Below are 20,321 nucleotides of genomic sequence, written 5' to 3'. Positions count from 1 at the left end.
TCAGTAGCCAAAGTAGATTTTTTTTTTTTTTTCTTTTGGTCGCAAGTGCGGCATCTCTCCCAGTCCCACGCCTCTCTTTCCTCAACCCCTATCCCCTATCCCCTATCCCCACCCCCAGCTCCAAGATCATCCGGCTTAACCCATTCTGCACCAAAGGCCCACGGAGTTCTAAGGTGCGGATAATTAACCCGTCTACTTCTAACCCGGCTAAATAGTCTCACTTTAGGCTAAAGCCTCACACTTTCGCCTTAAAGCCCCCGGCCCCTTATGCGCAGACAGGTAGGGGGAGTGCGAATACTACTGGATCCTAGGAAATTGGTTCCCAAGAAGGCTCCTTCCAGGATCGACCGCTACGGAGAAGTATTCCAGGAGCCCTCCGTTCTGCGGGGTGACAATTAGCCAAAGGTACCGTACCCGTGATACAAAATCCAAGTATGTCTGTTGCATTTGAATGTCATTGTTGTTGACTCATTCCCCTCTATCCTGTAATTATTCAATTCCGCGTAGACTCGACGACCCTATCGATCTCCCTCGGCCCCCCTCCCCCAGGCTCTCCAGTGTTTCTTTGGCTTTTCCTGGCTTCTTGGTTGCTCTCTCAAAGGAATGCCCCGTGTGTGTGTGTGTGTGTGTGTGTATGTGTGTGTGTGTGTGTGTGTTCCTTCGTTATTAGGGGACTGGAAGAGAAGAAAAGGGCTCGAGTGTGTGTGTATGTGGTGGGGGGGATGGAGGCAAGTGCGCCCTTGTTAGAGGACTGGGGTCTCCACGCCTGAGGAAAGGGGTCGCTCCTCCCTAGGGAATGTTTTAGGCAAAAAGAGGGGGCGGATGCCGGGAGGAAAGCGCGCTGTCTTTCTGGGTGTGTGGGTAGAAGAGGAATCAAATGGGCATGTCTGGATGGGGGACGGGGGTAGGAGCTCAGGAATGTGAGGGGGTCGAAGTGGTCGAGTGTTGGGAGGAAGGACTGCTTGTGTGCGGGGTTGGGGGGGGGGTGGAGAGCGGGGGCGGGGATTCAGCGCGTGTATGTAAAGGTGCAGCCCGTGTGCTAGGCGCTGGGTGCGCGCGCGGTGTCTGCTCGGGTGCGCGCGCGCGCCGCTGCCCGCCTGCCCGCCTGCCCGCCTGCCCGCCTGCTCGCCTGCTGGGGCTGCTCCGTGGGTTTGACGGGCGAGCGGGCGCGGAGGAGCTCTGTCCGGAATCACATAGAGACCATCGTGGAAACAGCAGCGCAGCTCACGGCGCCGCGGGCCCTGCACGAGACGCTGGGCTCTAGAGGTGGGTGAATTTTCAGCGGGGGCTGCACAAGCTGCACCGACACGCGCGCTGCCTCTTCCCCGCTCAGCTCAGTAGTGCGTGTGCGTGCGTGTGTGTGTGTGTGTGAGAGAGAGAGAGAGAGAGAGAGAGAGACAGAGAGAGAGAGAGAGAGATCTCGCGCGCGCGCACGCGCGCGGAGGGGGCAGGTAGCTTATTATTTTTAGTTTGGGTCCTGTTGGTTTGGGGCCGGTTGAGTGGCCAAAGTGGCCGAGGTGGCTCATCCTGCCCTCCACCTCCCACTTGCCTGCCTACGGCGCGGTCGCATGCCGCTGAGGACCGGAAAGGATCCGGGTGTCCTTGGCATCGCTGCCCCCCCCCCCCCACCATACCCCGAGCGGCCAGGGCGGCGGGGCAAGTTGTACTGGTCTCGGGTGGCTCCGGCTGTCGGGCCGCTGGGCTGGGTTGGGCTTTATTTTTGCACCCCATTCGCAGCCACTTTCCGCAGACGTGGATCTGAGGCTCCGGGCAGTGGCCCGCGGGTTGGTCGGAGATTGCTAGCGCTCGGCAAGACTAGGAATACCAGAGGAAGAGCCGGTGGGTAACTCTAAAAGCTCTGCAAAGCCTGGCGAGCGCTGCCAGCGCGACTTTGCAAGGTGCCTAAATGTTGAGCTGATTTCTGCCATGGTGAGAGCAGGATTTTTGTAGCTGGCCAGGGAGGGAGAACAGGCAAGGGGGAGCCTGGGCCGCCGCTCGCAGCCACAAAACCACAGGGTCACTCTGCCCGTGGCAAGCGGGTCAGTGACTCCCTAGTGCCAACGTCTTCGAGGGGGCCTGATCTGGCCATCTCTTCCTCCTCACCCACCGCACGCCTGGGTCTAGAGAGGACCACTGAAACTCCGGCAGCTGCCCCTTGTGGAACGGGAGCGCGCGGAGAAATGTGTGAGCGGCGGGACTGAAGGCCCCCGCGACATCCCGCGCGGTACCCCGCCTCCGCTACACGGGCCGCCAGGCTGCTGCTTGGGCCCCTGACGCGGAGGGGGCTGAGCGCCGGCTCCGGGAACAGGGATGCGGCAAAACATTGCGGTACGCGCCAGCAGCCCCTCCAGCCTCCTCGCCGCCCGCCCGAGGTAGCGCACCCGGGCGGCAATGGCCGGGTCTCTCCGCGAACCTCTTCCACCTCCATCCGAGCCTTAGGCGGGCCAGCGGGGTTTCCCGAGTGAGCCCTCGGGGAGCCACCTCGGCCCACCGCCCTGCAGCCCATCAGTGGTCTGCCCCCCTCAGGCCGCCTCTCTCCTCCCAGTCGCGGAGTGCCAGGCGCTGCACTCCGGTGGATGCAGGATTTGTTTTTGGTAGGGCTAGGTTTGTTCAGTCCTGGCGGGTCGTGAGAGCCAAGGGTCTTTCAGGGCACCGAGAGGAAGACGGAGAGACCGAGAGGGAGACGGACAGCTCCCAGCAGCCACAGAGAAGGCTCTTGGTACCCAACTGGTACTTTGTGGGCTTTTTCTTTTCTTTTTTTGCGTTTTTCCCTTGATGTTTAAATGTGCATGTTTCGGTGGTACCACGCGAGTGTGAGGCTTTATTCGCACACATTCAGTGCTCCCTTTACCCTCTTTGTAGCTCCCTTCTCCGAGCTCTTTTTCTTCCTTTGTCTACATTTCCATGGTCTCTTGCCCTTTCAGTACCTCTTTTCCTCTCTCCTTGGTGGACCAACTGGACTCTTTCTCTCTCTTGCCTGCTCCTCCAGCTGCTTGTGGCTTCCTCTGTTTCACAAGAGCTGCATTTGGGAACTTCCTGGCTCCTACTAGTGCCTTTTCCCCCCTTGCTACTTAAAGTAGCAATTGCCAGGAGGAGGGCAGCTCCTTATGCATTTTCAGATGTGTTGAGATTCCTGGTTCTTGTTTTTGTACTGAATTCGGATTATAAGGATTTTTTTTTTTTTTAATTTTCTGCGTTTGGTTTTTAGTTTGGTTGCTTTTGGGTTTCTTTGTTTTGAGGTGGGTGGGGTGGTGGTTTAGTAACAAGAAATGACTCAACTGAACCAAAATAGCTGTTGAAAACCACATTCATAACAAGGCAAAAAATATCAAGTGAAATTTTGATTTTACAATGAAAGTTGCTTTAGGTGATGTCATAGTTAAGAATTATGACTTCTTTTTGCAATGCCAATCATGCTCTCATGGTGAATAGGGGAAATGCACGTCTATATGGCAGCCAAATAGCATCTCAGCAGTGCTGGCTGTATTCTGAACCAAACTACTTAAAATGCAAATCCTCCTGGGTCATGGCTAATGGACTGTCTACCTTGAGACATGTTCGGTTTTACCACTAGCTGATTCCTCGTGGGTAAAATAAACAAAGGAGTTTCTGTGCGACACTTCTTTCTTTGCATCATTTCCTTGTTGTGTGTTCCTGGGTATTTTATGTATTTAATTAATATTTGGAGGTAACGATATTGAAATTGCACCCAGCTTCCCATTCACAATGGAAAAGACTAATCTTGCTAAAATAGTATCAATAAAATGCACTCTGCTTGTGTTGTTTAATCTTTTCCAGGAAGCATCGTGTATGTTTGTGTATATATGCAGTATTTGAGGACCTGAATACGATGAGTTATTTTGCTAAGCATTAAACTCTACCAACAAGTGATTCTTTATGTGTTTATAGTCAGGGACATGGGGTGGTAATATTAGGAAGGGCGGGTGGGTGTTTGGAACTGATGATTTTAGGACGAAAAATGTGCTGTACTGAACATATTTGGTGCTGTAGAAAAAGCTACTCAAAGATTGTGTTGTGTGAACTCCTCTTCCTCAGCAGTTGCAGTCTGTGGTCAAAGTGAAAGAGATAAGCAGTCGGACCTGGGTTCAAAATGGTAAATAAAGATGTGGGAGAGGACCAGGGAGGCAAGAGAGCCAGTTCTCAAAGTGGAAAGGCTGCCTGGAGATTAGCTAAGCAATGCAGGAGTAAGCAGGTTACTCTGCTGCTTTCAGAGGCTCAAAGACAAAAGGCTTTTTGCTCCCTCTTTGGGAGATGACTGACGGGAAATTAGAGACTGTTTATTTACCAGAAACTAAAATTTGGCCATCCCTTACTCAGTTGTTTTTCTAGAACCGCACAGCGTCATCCGTGTCTTTGAAGGCAGCAGTGTACAGGAGTGAACCGATTGACAGCAATGAACTTACCTATGGGGCTACAGCACAAGCAAATCTCTTCCCAGGCCACTGTCCCTTAGTCTTTTAAGAGTCCTCGCTACAGCAGCCCAATCTTCCCATTTCCATCCTCCAGTGAACTCTGGGCTCTAATATGTTGTGTTTTTTTTTTTTTTTTTTTTTTAATTCAGCCTCTCTATCTAGCTGAAGCTTAGAGAATAGATATCCACTAATCAAAATGGCTTTGTGGTGGAAACTCGATGGCATACGTGATGGTCTCGGTCATTTGAAGTGCAAGTAGGAAGCTTAAGGCCTGTGTTCAAGGGCAGAGTTTGACGGTCCACGTGGAAAAAATATTTTCAGATTGTAAGATTTAAGCATGATTAATAATATCTTTTCCTATCGTTAGTTGTGTGCTCTGCACATGTGAATTTGGTATAAACCACAGGTATGGAAAATAAAATGTATGGCAGTTTTAGTGGTTATTATTGTTCGACTGAGTGAGAATATTTGGAGGTTTGGTTGCCTTAAAAATACAACTCTGGTAATTATAGCCATGTGTTCACTATGGTATGATTTAAATACAAGTAATTTTTCAAGTAATGACCATTGAAAAAATGTTTTCTTTTTATTTTTTAGATTATTTCTCTTTATTCAGAAGCATACAGTTGTTTGCTGATTGCAAGAAGATGTTTCTTTGGCTGCTTCTGATTTTGTCAGCCCTGATTTCTTCGACAAATGCAGATTCTGACATATCGGTGGAAATTTGCAATGTGTGTTCCTGCGTGTCAGTTGAGAATGTGCTCTATGTCAACTGTGAGAAGGTTTCAGTCTACAGACCAAATCAGCTGAAACCACCTTGGTCTAACTTTTATCACCTCAATTTCCAAAATAATTTTTTAAATATTCTGTATCCAAATACATTCTTGAATTTTTCACATGCAGTCTCCCTGCATCTGGGAAATAATAAACTGCAGAACATTGAGGGAGGAGCCTTTCTTGGGCTCAGTGCATTAAAGCAGTTGCACTTGAACAACAATGAATTAAAGATTCTCCGAGCTGACACTTTCCTTGGCATAGAGAACTTGGAGTATCTCCAGGCTGACTACAATTTAATCAAGTATATTGAACGAGGAGCCTTCAATAAGCTCCACAAACTGAAAGTTCTCATTCTTAATGACAATCTGATTTCATTCCTTCCTGATAATATTTTCCGATTCGCATCTTTGACCCATCTGGATATACGAGGGAACAGAATCCAGAAGCTCCCTTATATCGGGGTTCTGGAACACATTGGCCGTGTCGTTGAATTGCAACTGGAAGATAACCCTTGGAACTGTAGCTGTGATTTATTGCCCTTAAAAGCTTGGCTGGAGAACATGCCATATAACATTTACATAGGAGAAGCTATCTGTGAAACTCCCAGTGACTTATATGGAAGGCTTTTAAAAGAAACCAACAAACAAGAACTATGTCCCATGGGCACCGGCAGTGATTTTGATGTGCGCATCCTGCCTCCATCTCAGCTGGAAAATGGCTACACCACTCCCAATGGTCACACTACCCAAACATCTTTACACAGATTAGTAACTAAACCACCAAAAACAACAAATCCTTCCAAGATCTCTGGAATCGTTGCAGGCAAAGCCCTCTCCAACCGCAATCTCAGTCAGATTGTGTCTTACCAAACAAGGGTGCCTCCTCTAACACCTTGCCCGGCACCTTGCTTCTGCAAGACACACCCTTCAGATTTGGGACTAAGTGTGAACTGCCAAGAGAAAAATATACAGTCTATGTCTGAATTGATACCGAAACCTTTAAATGCGAAGAAGCTGCACGTCAATGGCAATAGCATCAAGGATGTGGACGTATCAGACTTCACTGACTTTGAAGGACTGGATTTGCTTCATTTAGGCAGCAATCAAATTACAGTGATTAAGGGAGACGTATTTCACAATCTCACTAATTTACGCAGGCTATATCTCAATGGCAATCAAATTGAAAGACTCTATCCTGAAATATTTTCAGGTCTTCATAACCTGCAGTATCTGTATTTGGAATACAATTTGATTAAGGAAATCTTAGCAGGCACCTTTGACTCCATGCCAAATTTGCAGTTACTGTACTTAAACAATAATCTCCTAAAGAGCCTGCCTGTTTACATTTTTTCCGGAGCACCCTTAGCTAGACTGAACCTGAGGAACAACAAATTCATGTACCTGCCTGTCAGTGGGGTCCTTGATCAGTTGCAATCTCTTACACAGATTGACTTGGAGGGCAACCCATGGGACTGTACTTGTGACTTGGTGGCATTAAAGCTGTGGGTGGAGAAGTTGAGCGACGGGATTGTTGTGAAAGAACTGAAATGTGAGACGCCTGTTCAGTTTGCCAACATTGAACTGAAGTCCCTCAGAAATGAAATCTTATGTCCCAAACTTTTAAATAAGCCATCTGCACCATTCACAAGCCCTGCGCCTGCCATTACATTCACCACTCCTTTGGGTCCCATTCGAAGTCCTCCTGGTGGGCCAGTGCCTCTGTCTATTTTAATCTTAAGTATCTTAGTGGTCCTCATTTTAACTGTGTTTGTTGCTTTTTGCCTTCTTGTTTTTGTCCTGCGACGCAACAAGAAACCCACAGTGAAGCACGAAGGCCTGGGGAATCCTGACTGTGGGTCCATGCAGCTGCAGCTAAGGAAGCATGACCACAAAACCAATAAAAAAGATGGACTGAGCACAGAAGCTTTCATTCCACAAACTATAGAACAGATGAGCAAGAGCCACACTTGTGGCTTGAAAGAGTCAGAAACTGGGTTCATGTTTTCAGATCCTCCAGGACAGAAAGTTGTTATGAGAAATGTGGCCGACAAGGAGAAAGATTTATTACATGTAGATACCAGGAAGAGACTGAGCACAATTGATGAGCTGGATGAATTATTCCCTAGCAGGGATTCCAATGTGTTTATTCAGAATTTTCTTGAAAGCAAAAAGGAGTATAATAGCATAGGTGTCAGTGGCTTTGAGATCCGCTATCCAGAAAAACAACCAGACAAAAAAAAGAAGAAGTCGCTGATAGGTGGCAATCACAGTAAAATTGTTGTGGAACAAAGGAAGAGCGAGTATTTTGAACTGAAGGCGAAACTGCAGAGTTCCCCTGACTACCTACAGGTCCTTGAGGAGCAAACAGCTTTGAACAAGATCTAGGTCATGTAATCTTACTTCATACAGAGGACATTTATTTAATGATGAAAGTGCCTTTTGTTGACTTCTAACTTCCAAATACTATATTATCAATAGGCATGGAGGCAGGTGTTTCCAAGGGTGTCTCATTAACTGTAGCTGCAAAGATGTGTCAAGTAGAAGAGAATTTGTTTAATAGATTTTACTACACACAACCTATACTGTGGAGTCCTGTGGGGATACTGCAAACTCTATTGCCAAAGGGATGCTTTATACACATAATACTGAATTTCACCTCAAGAGGCAAATCTGTTTTGTACCCCAATGCAAAACCTTCGTCTCTTTGTGCTTTGTAAAGCAAACTCAAGAAAACCGGTACAGGTGTTTGTACCTCAGCTGGGTCCTTTATCTTGCACGTAGATTAAGTTGGTGGAACTGGAATAATCCTTTTGATTTGTGGCATTGTAACAACTCCGTGTAAAGATTATCTGAAAAGAAAAAAAAAAAAAAAAAAGCATGCAAAGAGAGAACACTCGATAGTATTTGTAAATTGGTAACCTTCATGGCCTGCATCTTGAAACCGCTGGATTTATAATGTTCAATTGTGCAAATACTTGTTTAAAATATAACATACATTACATAACTATAAAATAAATTTGAACACTTTAAGCATTACCTGTCTATACATAAAAATCTAAAAGAAAAAATCAACGTGAGTTAGATAGCATTTGTGATGATCTGAAGAAATATGTGATGTTTATCAGAATTAAACATGGCTCAAATTAAACTAACACTAGAGTTTGTTCTCAGTTACGTGAAACACCCACAATCCTTCAAGGTTGTCCAAAATAAGCAGAGTGCTTACTGTGTGAGCGCACCCAAAGCTATTTTTGTAACATAATTCATATTTATGAAGTACTTTGTATACTAAATAGGAAAATATGTACTCCTTAATATGTATTTAATATGCCTGACTTGTTTTCCTGATCACGGTGAATTTACCCAAGTATAAATGTAGACAGAAAAAAATATACTAAACTGAAACAAGCTGATGTGTACAGAAATATTCTGGACTTTGTGATCAGGTGTAACTTCAAAACAAAAAAATTTAAAAACAAACAAAAAAGAAAAAGATACAAAAGAAAAGTCAATTCTGTGCTATTCTTGTGAATTTAGCATATTATCTTCAGATTTGTTACCAATTGTGCATTTAAAAATAAGTTCGTTAGTTTTCTAGTATTGTGTCTGGGGCAGTTGTTATTTGCCATCGGTTGTCTTGCTTTTCAGGATTCTATGAGCTTAATTCAAATAGTTTTTGCTACAAGTATTTAAAAAATAATGAATAAGGTTAATAGTTATATCTTGTATGCATCAGTATCCTGTTCTTTCATCATTCAGACTACTATCAGATAATCTAGTAGAACTGTACACATCATGGTAATCTTGGCTATGAAAGCCACACTGTAAAAATGCTTGCACTGGTTTCAGATGAGTTCACAGTCTGCAACTACAAATGATATGCCCCTGTGTTTGCTTTTGCTAAGATCTAAGTCAAAATTTGTTAAAGGAATAAAGTAACTGATAATGGGTGATGTCGGAACTTTTGTAGGAGCTCCCGATTAACAAAGTGATATTCAGAAACACATTGTCTTCTTGGCCTGCCTGCATATATATATATATAGATATATAGATATATATAGATATACATATGTGTGTGTGTATATATATATGCGTGTGTATATATGTGTGTGTATATATATATACATATATGTATGTGTGTGTGTGTATATATATATATAGTGTGTGTGTGTGCGTGTGTGAGAGTGTGTGTGTCCTATCTCTTATAATTACCTTATGAATCAGTAAGATAACCAAGAAGGTAAACAACATAGCCATTCCTCATGATTGCAAGTGGCATATTTTTTTCTGTTGCAGCTTCCAAAATGATACTATGTTTATAGTTGCAGTAGCTGTTCCTTTATTAATCACTAATTTCAGGGCTTTATGTGTTTGTTGCAAGACAAAAAAAAGAAGCTTGGCTTTCTTGGGTGTGTGTGTATGTGTGTGTGTGTCTGAGTGTGTTTATATATATATATGTGGGTATATATTCATACATATAGATAATTTGGAAATCTTTTTTAAATAGCAAAAACCGTCTCCATGTGTATGTGCTGGTGCTCTAAAAACTTTAGTGTGTAATTTTAATTTTTATGACATCTGTGAAAACTTTATATGAATATAAAATAATTCAAACAAATAATTGCTTTCTGATCTTGAAAGAAAAGACAAGATGTGTGCCCAACAGCTTTTTTCATCTACAATTTCATGAGGACTTTTGATATGCCATTACTGCGCATGCACACATCCATGGATTAAAGGGCTCCTAATGTATACTGACGGGATAAAGATGCAAAGGCTTCAAAGAAAGTGTTTTAGTTTAATCTGTCAATAAAGTATGGCTTGAGGGATCTTAAATAGACACTTATAGGAGGAATCAGAAAGTTCCATTCATGATCTGGGGATAATAGGTCATTTGAATGATACTTTTATTCAGTGTGGTGATGTTTTGAAGATGTTTCAAGGTTTCTGCAGAATTCTCAACGGCAAGAGTACCTGCCACCATCTCAAAAGCTTGCTGTAGCATATTGGCTATCTCATACTCTTCTGCTAAAAGGTATAAATGTTCAAGTTTTTTAAAAAAGTAATTTAACGTACGTGGTTATTTGGAGGTTCAAATTGTAAATGAAAGTAACAAATTCTTGGTTAAGGCTAATATATTTTCCTTAACTAAAGTCATTGTGCCTACATTATATAGTGTATACAATTTTGCACCTGTCTCTCATTAGTTCTAGTTGTACATTTTATGATAATGTAGTTAGGTATAAGTTCTGAGTTGAGTACAAGAACAGTTAAAATACTGTATCTACATTTTGTTGGCTTCAACTATAACCTTGATGTTAGTTTAACCCCTTGAGGTACGACATGTACATCAGTACAGCATTTTTAGTGGAACTTGGATGCAAACCTATAAAATCCAAGAAGTGCTCATTTCTAATGCGGTCTGACACATCATGGGCTTCTTGGCACTATATTCATGTGTATGGACTATGTTAGAATGATTGCAAACAAATTTAGATCTTATGAAATCAGTGAAGGGGTTGAGATAATATATTGTGTGCGTGTAATATAAATCAAGTTTTAAATTATTTTTTTATGAAATCAATAAAGATTATTCAATTCTTTAAAAGTCTTTGTGTAATTTTATGAGAAAGCAGCTATTAAAGTAGAGTGATTCAAGTCTATAAGGCAATTTATATTCTATATTTAGTTTTTCATTCTGAATAGACTGAAAAAATATATGAATTAGAAATTTATTTAAGACCATCTTTCTTTTGTTGCTTTTTTTAAACATTTACTTTTTTTTTTAAGCCATAAGGATGCATAAATTATACAGGGCATGACCTTATGAGTAACATCAACAGGTATTTCAGAAATAACAGAACACATCTAGAAATGTATGGTGGTAATATTAATCTATAATATTTTATGCATGATTTGTACATTGACATTGTATGAAATGAGCACACTGAGGTTTTTTGTTGTTATTGTCGCATCCAAAGAGTTGGGGAGAAACTATATTAAGAATGTATTTATAATCACTATTTTAAAATAAAGTAAAACAAACATTGTATGGTTTTTACCCTGATTTGATTATCAGTATTTTAGGTTAATTTGTAAGAGAAAAATCAAGTAATGCTGTAAAAGCTAATGTAAATCACAGAAAAGAACTGTTTTAATGACTTTTGTTTGATTTTAATAACATCAAGGTATTAGAATTTATTAATTGCCATTTTTATGAAAGTATTAATAAAATTGTTTGCTACAATGATATTTCTGAAGCCACAGTTTGTTACATATATTTGTCTTTCCATTATTTTTCAGAAAAAAATAAAGCAGTAACCAAACTGATCATTTCACCCAGATTTGAGGGTAAGATATAGCTTTAGACTACTGTTTGTATTCAACTTAACTGCTAAATCTCTGTTAAAAAAAAATGCTTTCTTTAGAAACATATTTTCAATCTGTGTTCCTTCCCACTGGCAGCCCCTTTGGAGAAGAGTCAGACAGTGCCAAGATCAACATGCTTTGATTCTTGCCCATTCTTTTGAATCAGTTGGATTCTGACATAACTTCAGATAAGCAAATACTAATATTCAGTCTTAACTATCTGCTCAAATACTTTTAGAAAACCTTCAGTACCTCTGTATTCCATTGCCAGTTTGCCTGGTTACAGGTTAGTTACCCACTTATGGAGTGAATTGTGATTTGTATTTGGTTCTTTTAAAGATGACCAAAATTATCAATCCATCACTTTACCAAAATTATTACTGTTGTGGAAAATGAACTAATTGCATTATGGTTAACTTGAGGGCAGAAATGAATGTAACTGACTATATTGACCAATACAATGGGTTTAAGGTTCATATATTTATGGTAAGAAAAGTAAAGACAGAAACAGAGAGAGAGAGAATATAAATTAAGATTGTTGTTGCTTTACACGTATACATAGGTATGCTGAAGGTGTGAACAGTATAGATAGCATATACAAGTAACTTTTAGACTAAATGCCTTATGCATCTGAGGAGATACACCGTAGGATTGTGTTATTTTATTTATTTATGAGTACTGAGCACAGAGCTTTGGGTTCCAGCCACTTCTGTTATGTAGACAAGTGGCATCAAATCAAGGTTTGGCATCATTTCTAGTGCTCATCCAATTAGTCACTGTGGTCAGATGGGCTGAACTAAAATAAAATATCCTGTTTGTGGCTTCACTTACCTAGAATAACTGGTGACATATATCAAGTTCACCTGATAATTGTTAACTCTCAATTTCAGATTTCCTAAGGATCTATTCTTTGTTAATTTAAAAGCAAATGAGGACTCAAATGAATTTTAATAACCTAGTTTGTACAAAACTGCCCTTAATCTAATTTGGAATTTTATTTTGTTTTATTTATTTATTTATTTAATGTCTTTTTAGTTTCTACTGGTTGATAGGATTGTGTTTTAAAAGGGAAAATCGAGGAAGGGAAATTGTGTTGTTTATCTTATATGAAATGATGTTTTCTTTAATTTTTAAAAAATTATTTTATCCTGTTGTTCTTATGTCTACAGGGGGAAAATAAGTAGGGCTCTGAGGCATTTGAATATTTTAGACCAAATAATTGCTATTGAGAATAAAGATTCAAACTTCTCATTAATCCATAATTGACATTTCCACTGACTATAGGACCCAGAACCAGGAGAGAATTCTCAACCCTCCACTTTAGTTTACTTTTGTAGACACTGCCTAAATAGAAATAGAAATTCTGGTGATTTCAATAACATCAAAAATGACAAATTACCTGTTTAACTTAAAAAGGTCATGAATGAGGCCTTCAGAGAAATAATATTAATAATATAATGAATGACCATAGAGCAGTGCCTTTAAATTAGCCATAGGAAGGAAATAGTCTTTTTATGTTTCTGAACAATATATTTCTCTTACTTGGCACCTCACAAATACTAGATCATGTCAGATGCTGCTGGTTAATAGCTGAAGGAAGGCATGTCGTGTAGTGGATATTGCTCACGGAAGTATGTGAAAATCATAGTAAGCTTTGTTCTCCCTGCTAAGACTTGCTATGTATATTTCCATCATTGTTTCATGTAAACTGAACCATTGTGGTAAACTTTTGGAGTTGATATGGAATAACTTTAATGCTGTTTTCACAAATAAAAGTTTTTTCTTATAGGTCACATTTGTAGCCATTCAGTGTGTTTATTAGTGTGAGATTAGTAAAGCTCAAGCTCAAAAAGAAATGCAAATAGTCTGGTTCTTAGCTGATGCAATCATTATATTAGTTTACATGGCTAGGCCAGGTCTCCCTACACACATACACGTGCATACACATAAGAAAGATAGAGAGTAATGTGTGCAAATAGTGAATTATACACAAAGGGAATTATCTAGTTAATGTAAACAAAATATTTCTACCTTGATTACCTACTTGACTACCTAGATTTTTCAAATCCAAGTGGATTGGGACCTAAATATTAATTGTCCTTTTTTTTTTCGCCTACACTTGAAATTAAAACCTGACCACTTTGTCATATATAGTAGAAATTATGCCCAGCTTATCTCCCAAGACTTCTCTGGGTTTCAGTTATGTTTGTTGTCTTGAGATTTTATTTTGATTTTCTTTGTTAACATTTTTCATCACTATCATCTCCAAATTATATGCTTAATAAATGTATAGTGCTGTGTACAATTTTCAGGCAACCAGCCCAGGTGTGCAAATCAGTGCTGCTACTACCTTTCACAAACGTTATTCAGAGAACCGTGCAGGGGCATTTAAATCAAAAATAATCCCAGAATGAGGATTTAATTGGAAATTATTGGAACAGGTATGTCTTTTTCCCTTAAAGAAGGAAAAGTTGGTTGAAAATTATGACTAAAGAGCAGGATGAGAACAAAGGAGTATTAAGAGAAAAAAATATTTACTTATCAGATAGAATTCAGAACTTAAATAGTGAACAAATGTATCATAAGTCAAATTGTAGATTTCTTTCTCCTTATTATTTGCCTAGGCTTTATTTCTTTTAAACAGATATGAAATCTAGGCTTTGTCAACACAATAGTAATTTATAGTTTTTATAGAATCCACTGGTCAATTAAAACATTTAATTACCTTTGCAACCCCTATGGATTTTTTTCTTAGTTGACTAACATCAAGGATTGACTGATTCTCAAAGCCTCCCAATACAGTTTTAGCTGTCAAAAAATGATAAGTAGCATTTGTGTTTAATGAGAATAAGAGGTGAAAAATGCATATCACAGAAAACCATCTTGATAGGGAGCAAAATAAATTAGTACAAACATTTGGGTTCCCAGATACAAAAACTTGTGGTCAAAAAGCTGCTAGACCTTTTGAGCTGTTTTCAGAAATCTTATTTTTTAAAAAAATATATCAAGTGCCTACTTCAGAAGCTATTTCCTGTACGAATCCCCAGGAAGCCATGTATCTGCCATGGATCCCCTTGCTCCATAGCAAGATGTGTTGCATTTGCCAAGTCCTCCCTGCTGGAAATTTTTCTCTTCTGCTGTTACAAGCAACCAACACCGTCTATGGCATTGGCTAGCTTAGGGAGAATTTTTTCACTGTTTTTTGGTAGTTAGTGGTAATACGCACAAAAAATCTAGGAGTCTCAATACAAGCATATATTTACCTTTGTAATATTACCATACTGGAAAGCATTTGGGTCCTGTATATTTTACACACTACATCTTTGTTTTTATTCATCAGTTATCCTCCATCCCACAGAAGCTACTAGTTATTTTATTCATCCCTCTCTTTCAAAGTAGAAGCTGATCACCATCCTGAAATCTCAGTTATTTATAGAAATAATCATCACACTTCTATGTGTCCATTTCCTTCTATAACTTCTAGAAATATAGAAAATTTAGTACAGTAAGTGATGGATTTAAAAGGAAGTCCTACTGACACACAAGAAAATCAAGATATGAAGACAGAGTGACTTACCAGAAAAAAACAACTTTAGGAAGTCATTTCTTAAGTTTTAGATTTCCTTGCTTTGCAATTAGACTTCAATGCCTTCGCTTGTGAGCTGAACCCAGTGAAATCAGTTTTCACTCTGGGGCCGCGCAATAACTAGAAATGATATTATTGCTGACATGTGGGCAGGTTTGCCATGTGTTGCCATAAACATGGCTGCTATTTTCTCCTTGCACTTTCTACTTCAGAAGATATTCATTCTCTCAGATTTGGCACAGCTGCTGAAATGCTGCTGTATCAATTCTCACCATGAAAATTCAAAAAGAATTTTTTTTCTATATGTAACTGAGCAGTTACACAAAAATGTGTGTTGGAAACTGGATAAAAACATCAGGATAAAGAAGATAACTAGTGTGTTCATAAGAAAAGAGGGTTTTAAGGAAGCGAAATGCAGGCATTTTATTAAAAATTACATCTACCACCTCCCTTTGAACTTGTCGACTTTTTGAAGACTCCAATGTATGCATTATAAGGGGAATAGGACTCTGTTTATACGCAGCATTTTCACTCTCTGCTCATTCTTCTTGGTTGTCTAGGCCGTGCTGCAGTGTCGAATGTGTGAACAGTAACTTTGTTTTTAAATCCCAAATGCATATATGATTTCCAGTTGCTCATTTGAATATTAACACATTGGACATGGCCAGTTTCTAACATAATATTTTTACTACAGCCAATTGAGACTTCACTGAATAACCTTTATTTCATCTTAAAGGTTATCAGAGCAGGGGTAAACTAAGAGGCTATTGGTCAGTTTCAATGTTTAAAGACCATCACAGGAGGATTGAGTGTATGTACTCCGAATTTCCAAGTCAGATTATTTGGTCCCAATTTCTTCTCTTTTGAAAGAGTAACTAGGGCTAGAGAGGGCAAGTGACTTGCCCAAGGTCAAAAAATTACAGCTAGTCTGGTCTAGGACCTGATTCTCCTCACTCGCAGGATCATGTTATTTTCATTACACTGCTTTGTTTGCAAGTTCCAGAGAGGAAAATGAGCATCTGTGGGTGAAGCTTCAGGCAGACATTCCAATGCAGCATAAGGACATTTTCTGTAAGGTTTTAGAATGCTCTATAACTGGAATGAACTAGATACAAAATGCAGAGCTCTTAGTCCTTAGAAGTGTTCAAGCTGAGGACGGTTCTAACAAGGAGGACGGATGTTATTCAAGAAAATTTATTTGAATGCGCGCTTGGATTGGTGATCTTGGAGGACACTTGAAACTCTAAGACACTAAGGATTCTGTAGTGTGTACACTATAATCATTTACCAAGCAAGTCAAAACTATCAAATATTTTTCATCTGGAATATTTAATTAATTGATCTTTGTAGTTTAATGACTAGCAGATGATCTCTACTAGTAGAATATCAAATTAATAACTCCAAAAATACCAGTTAGGTATTAGGCATCATGATAAAAGGGACATAGAGTGAAATCTTCCCACTATATAATGTTTGTGTTTTTAAGTGTCAGCATTTCAAAAAGAATAGTCTCTGATGTTTAATTTTTTACAAAGGAAAAACAAATTATTTTGTACATTGCACTGAAGATGGCACTGTAGTAACAACCCCACACTGGAAATGCTGAGACATGCTGGTATATGTTATTTCAATCCTAAATTTCAATTTTGAGAATATTTCTTGAGCTTGGCAAATGGAACACAAAGGTTAATATCTTGTAACATCATCTTTGCTAATTGGAGTTGGATGCATTTTTTTAATAATTTACTCTCAATAAGATAGAACTGAACTTTATTCCAAAGAACTGCAGTTCAGGTTGCAGCTCAACAGACTATATTCAGCATAGAAACTGCAAATTATCTGACCTGTAAAAATTATTAGAAATATTTATTTGAATTTTATTCCATAAAGATAGTTTTCTTTAAAATAAAATAGTAAATGAAAAATAAAACCACTCCGACCTCAAGGACTGTTTGGTTTATTTATTTGGGATGTTATTAATTTTTAAAGATTCTGGGTATACCCAGGATGACTCTGAAATGCAATTTCTAGGTTTTCTTTATTCCATCCATATCATTAACTAGAGTTCCATCGAATGCGGCTACCACGCAACTCCTGGTCCCTTTAATCACAAAGAGTATTCCCTCAGGTACCAGCAACTCATTCAAAATTAGCAGTTTTATACTTTGGAGTCATACTTCACTTTTAAATAGTCACAGTGTTAAACATATACATAACCTCTGCCCAAGTAATTTTATGTTTTAGTAGAGAAGAATAGAAGGGAATAAAAATATTTACTTTGACTTAACACTGATGTCCAAGGCATGTTGACCCTCCGGCCTTCCCTCTCTTCATCTCACATGCCTATGGATGCTACCGCTTTACCTGCCTGCTCCCTGGGCAGCCTCATAGCTCCTCATTCAAACATTACCTCTTATGATAGTGGCCATATGCCCCCACCCTCACTAAAACTGTTTCTGTTTAACAGTGTTTTTCTGATAATTCAAATTCAGATACCAGATTCACATGCCGCTAATTCACAGGCCCATCAAATATGTCAGTACTCTGAGACATTTTCAAGGAGGACATTAGCCAGGCGCAGTGGCTCACGCCTGTAATCCCAGCACTTTGGGAGGCCGAGGGGGGCGGATCACGAGGTCAGGAGATCGGGACCATCCTGGCTAACACGGTGAAACCCCGTCTCTACTAAAAACACAAAAAATTAGCCGGGCGCCGTGGCGGGCGCCTGTAGTCCCAGCTACTCGGGAGGCTGAGGCAGGAGAATGGTGTGAACCCAGGAGGCGGAGCTTGCAGTGAGCCGAGATTGGGCCACTGCACTCCAGCCTGGGTGACAGTGCGAGACTCCATCTCAAAAAAAAAAAAAAAAAAAAAAAAAAAGGACATCAAGGAGTGGAAGAGGAGACCATGTTAGTCGAACAAATAATGGTGTTTCAGGCCTGGGACAAGCAGTGGATTAGGAGACCTCCTTGGTATCCTTCAGTCTTACCATGGGTAAAGCTGGTACAGTTCAGACCAATAAGGAGAGAGGCCGACTTTAACCTTCTCTCAGGAAGTCCCATCTGATGTCTCCTTAGTGGCTTTCATTCCACATCATTCATATTAGAGTGGAAGGAGTGCGAGCCAGTTAGGTAAGGCTCTCTTGTGGAAATAACATTTAAATGAAAGTCTTGAAGGGTGAAGTTCATATTAGTGGCTGAGCAGTAGTAGGGTTGAGGAGGGCCTCTGAGGTTGAGAGAACAACATGGGCTTTGACTCCAGTGTGGGAATTAACTCACTATGTGGTACTGGTCAGGTAGGCGGTGCCTAGATCAAGGGTTGGCAAACTTTTTCAGAAAGAATTTTCTGAAATAGCAAATATTTGAGGTTTTACAGACCATATTGTCTGTGCTGCGACTAGTTAAACTGTTGTTGTAGCACAGAAGCAAACACAGACAACAGGTAAACAAATGGATGTGACTGTGTGCCAATAAAACTTTGTTGTCCAAAATAAGCTAGGGGATGGATTTGACCTACAGGCCAGAGGTGTCAACCCCTTGGCTAGATTCTGAAGGGCCTTGAAGGAGTTTTACTTTCAGGTGCTTTGGGAAGTCAATGAAGGTTTTTTAAAAGCAGTGCAGTGGCATGATTAGGTTTGTTTCCAACAGACTTCCTTCTGCTTCTGGAGGCTGGACTAGAGATGGTGAGGAGCAGAGTATAAGTGGGGAAAGAAGTCAGGAAGCTCTTGCTATAGTGCTGACCAATTATAAACCTAATCCAAGCTAAGATGAAGGAAGAATATGGTTGTGAGCTATATTTTGAATGTCAACTCCATAGCACTTGCCAATATACTGGATATGAAGGTCAAGGGTGACAGTGGAATCAAGAAAAACCCTGAGTTCTGTGCCATGAGCACCTGTGCTGATAAAGATGCCATTCTCTGAAATGAGGACCTCTAGGTTAGCGGTGGCTGTGGAGGGTAGGCATTACGAGACAAAGAGTTTCATTTTGGTGGCCGGGCATGGTGGCTCACGCCTGTAATCCTAACACTTTAGGAGGCTGAGGTGGGCGGATTGCCTGAGCTCAGGAGTTCAAAACCACCCCGGGCAACATGGTGAAACACCGTCTCTTCTAAAATAAAAAATTAGCCGGGTGTGGTGGCACACGCCTGTAATCCTAGCTACTCAGGAGGCTGAGGAGGGAGAATCGCTTGAGCTCGGGGGGCAGAGATTGCAGTGAGCCGAGACTGTGCCACTGCACTCCAGCTTGGGCGACAAGAGTGAGACTCCGTCTCAATAAATAAATAAATAAATAAATAAATAAATAAATAAAATAAAGTTCCATTTTGGACGTGTTAAATTTGAAATGGCTGAGAGTCTTCAAATTGTCAGATTGTTGACTGACTTTGTTCAACAGGATCTCTGAGGAGAAGCTTAGGCCACAGACAGTATTGAGAATTATTATCGTTTTGAAACTGAAGGTCATGGAAGAAAGTCATAGGATGAAAAAAAACAAGACCCTGCAATGACTGCAGGTGCTTTAGAGCTTTCCTTTTCAGTGTCATCTGTACTGTGCGCATTCTGCATCAGAATCTCCTGAGGTGCTTGTTAACATTCACTCTTAGGCCCCATCCCAGACCTTCTGAGTCAAAATTTTTGTGGTCAGGACCCAAGGAATGTCCATTTTGAAGTTCTTAGGTTATTCTTATTTACATTAAACTGTGAGAGTGTCTACTGTTAGGTAACTTAGAAGATAAAGTACCTGCAAAAGAGGGAAATGGTGACCAGACAGCATGACAGAAAACTAGGAAGCTGTGGGGTCCTGGGAGCAAAGAAGAAAAGAGCATTCTGCAAAGGACTCCATGACTGACTATGTCCAGTGTTGCTGAGAGACAGCAGTGCTATCTAAGCATGCTTTTCTGGTATTGGCCTCACTGAGATTGCATGAAAGACTGATGTCAGAACAGCTGTGGGACTCCATTCCCTAACAAGAGACAGAATCTGAGAAAGAAACTCCACAGAGAGAAGAGATGGTGGATGAGAAATGGAAAAGAATAATCAGGACCACAATACTGGGCAAAGTGAAAGCAAAAGATCAGTGCAAGAAAGACTTTAGGATTCCAGTGGTGAGACATGGAAACAGCAAAGCCAGCAGCAGGATTATGCCCAGAGTAGGAGGTCG

General features: G+C 40.5%; 1 protein-coding gene across 3 annotated transcripts; it reads left to right on the top strand.

Moving 5' to 3' along the window:
• The first annotated feature begins 60 nt into the window (after nucleotides 1–60).
• On the top strand, nucleotides 61–16,418 carry SLITRK4 (SLIT and NTRK like family member 4). 3 transcript variants are annotated; one of them, XM_009235340.3, is made up of 2 exons: nucleotides 61–405; nucleotides 5,031–16,418. In XM_009235340.3, exon 2 carries the CDS (start codon nucleotides 5,081–5,083, stop codon nucleotides 7,592–7,594), a length of 2,514 nt encoding a protein of 837 aa, XP_009233615.1. In that variant the 5' UTR covers nucleotides 61–405; nucleotides 5,031–5,080; the 3' UTR covers nucleotides 7,595–16,418. The 3 variants fall into 3 exon arrangements, with proteins under 3 accessions (XP_009233615.1, XP_002832252.1, XP_002832253.2); XM_002832206.5 differs by lacking the exon at nucleotides 61–405 and adding an exon at nucleotides 1,046–1,266; XM_002832207.5 differs by lacking the exon at nucleotides 61–405 and adding an exon at nucleotides 1,500–1,839.
• Nucleotides 16,419–20,321: the final 3,903 nt, after the last annotated feature.

Source organism: Pongo abelii, chromosome X (assembly GCF_028885655.2).
Source record: "Pongo abelii isolate AG06213 chromosome X, NHGRI_mPonAbe1-v2.0_pri, whole genome shotgun sequence".
Classification (NCBI taxonomy): domain Eukaryota; kingdom Metazoa; phylum Chordata; class Mammalia; order Primates; family Hominidae; genus Pongo; species Pongo abelii.
Note: the sequence above shows the minus strand (reverse complement) of the source record. Positions and strands in the feature narration are given on the sequence as shown.

Coding starts and splice junctions, on each gene's coding strand:
- SLITRK4 (XM_002832207.5), top strand. CDS start 1,569: ATGCCGCTGAGGACCGGAAAGGATCCGGGTGTCCTTGGCATCGCTGCC. Junction 1,840..5,030: donor GAATACCAGAGGAAGAGCCG/GTGGGTAACTCT, acceptor TTTATTTTTTAG/ATTATTTCTCTTTATTCAGA.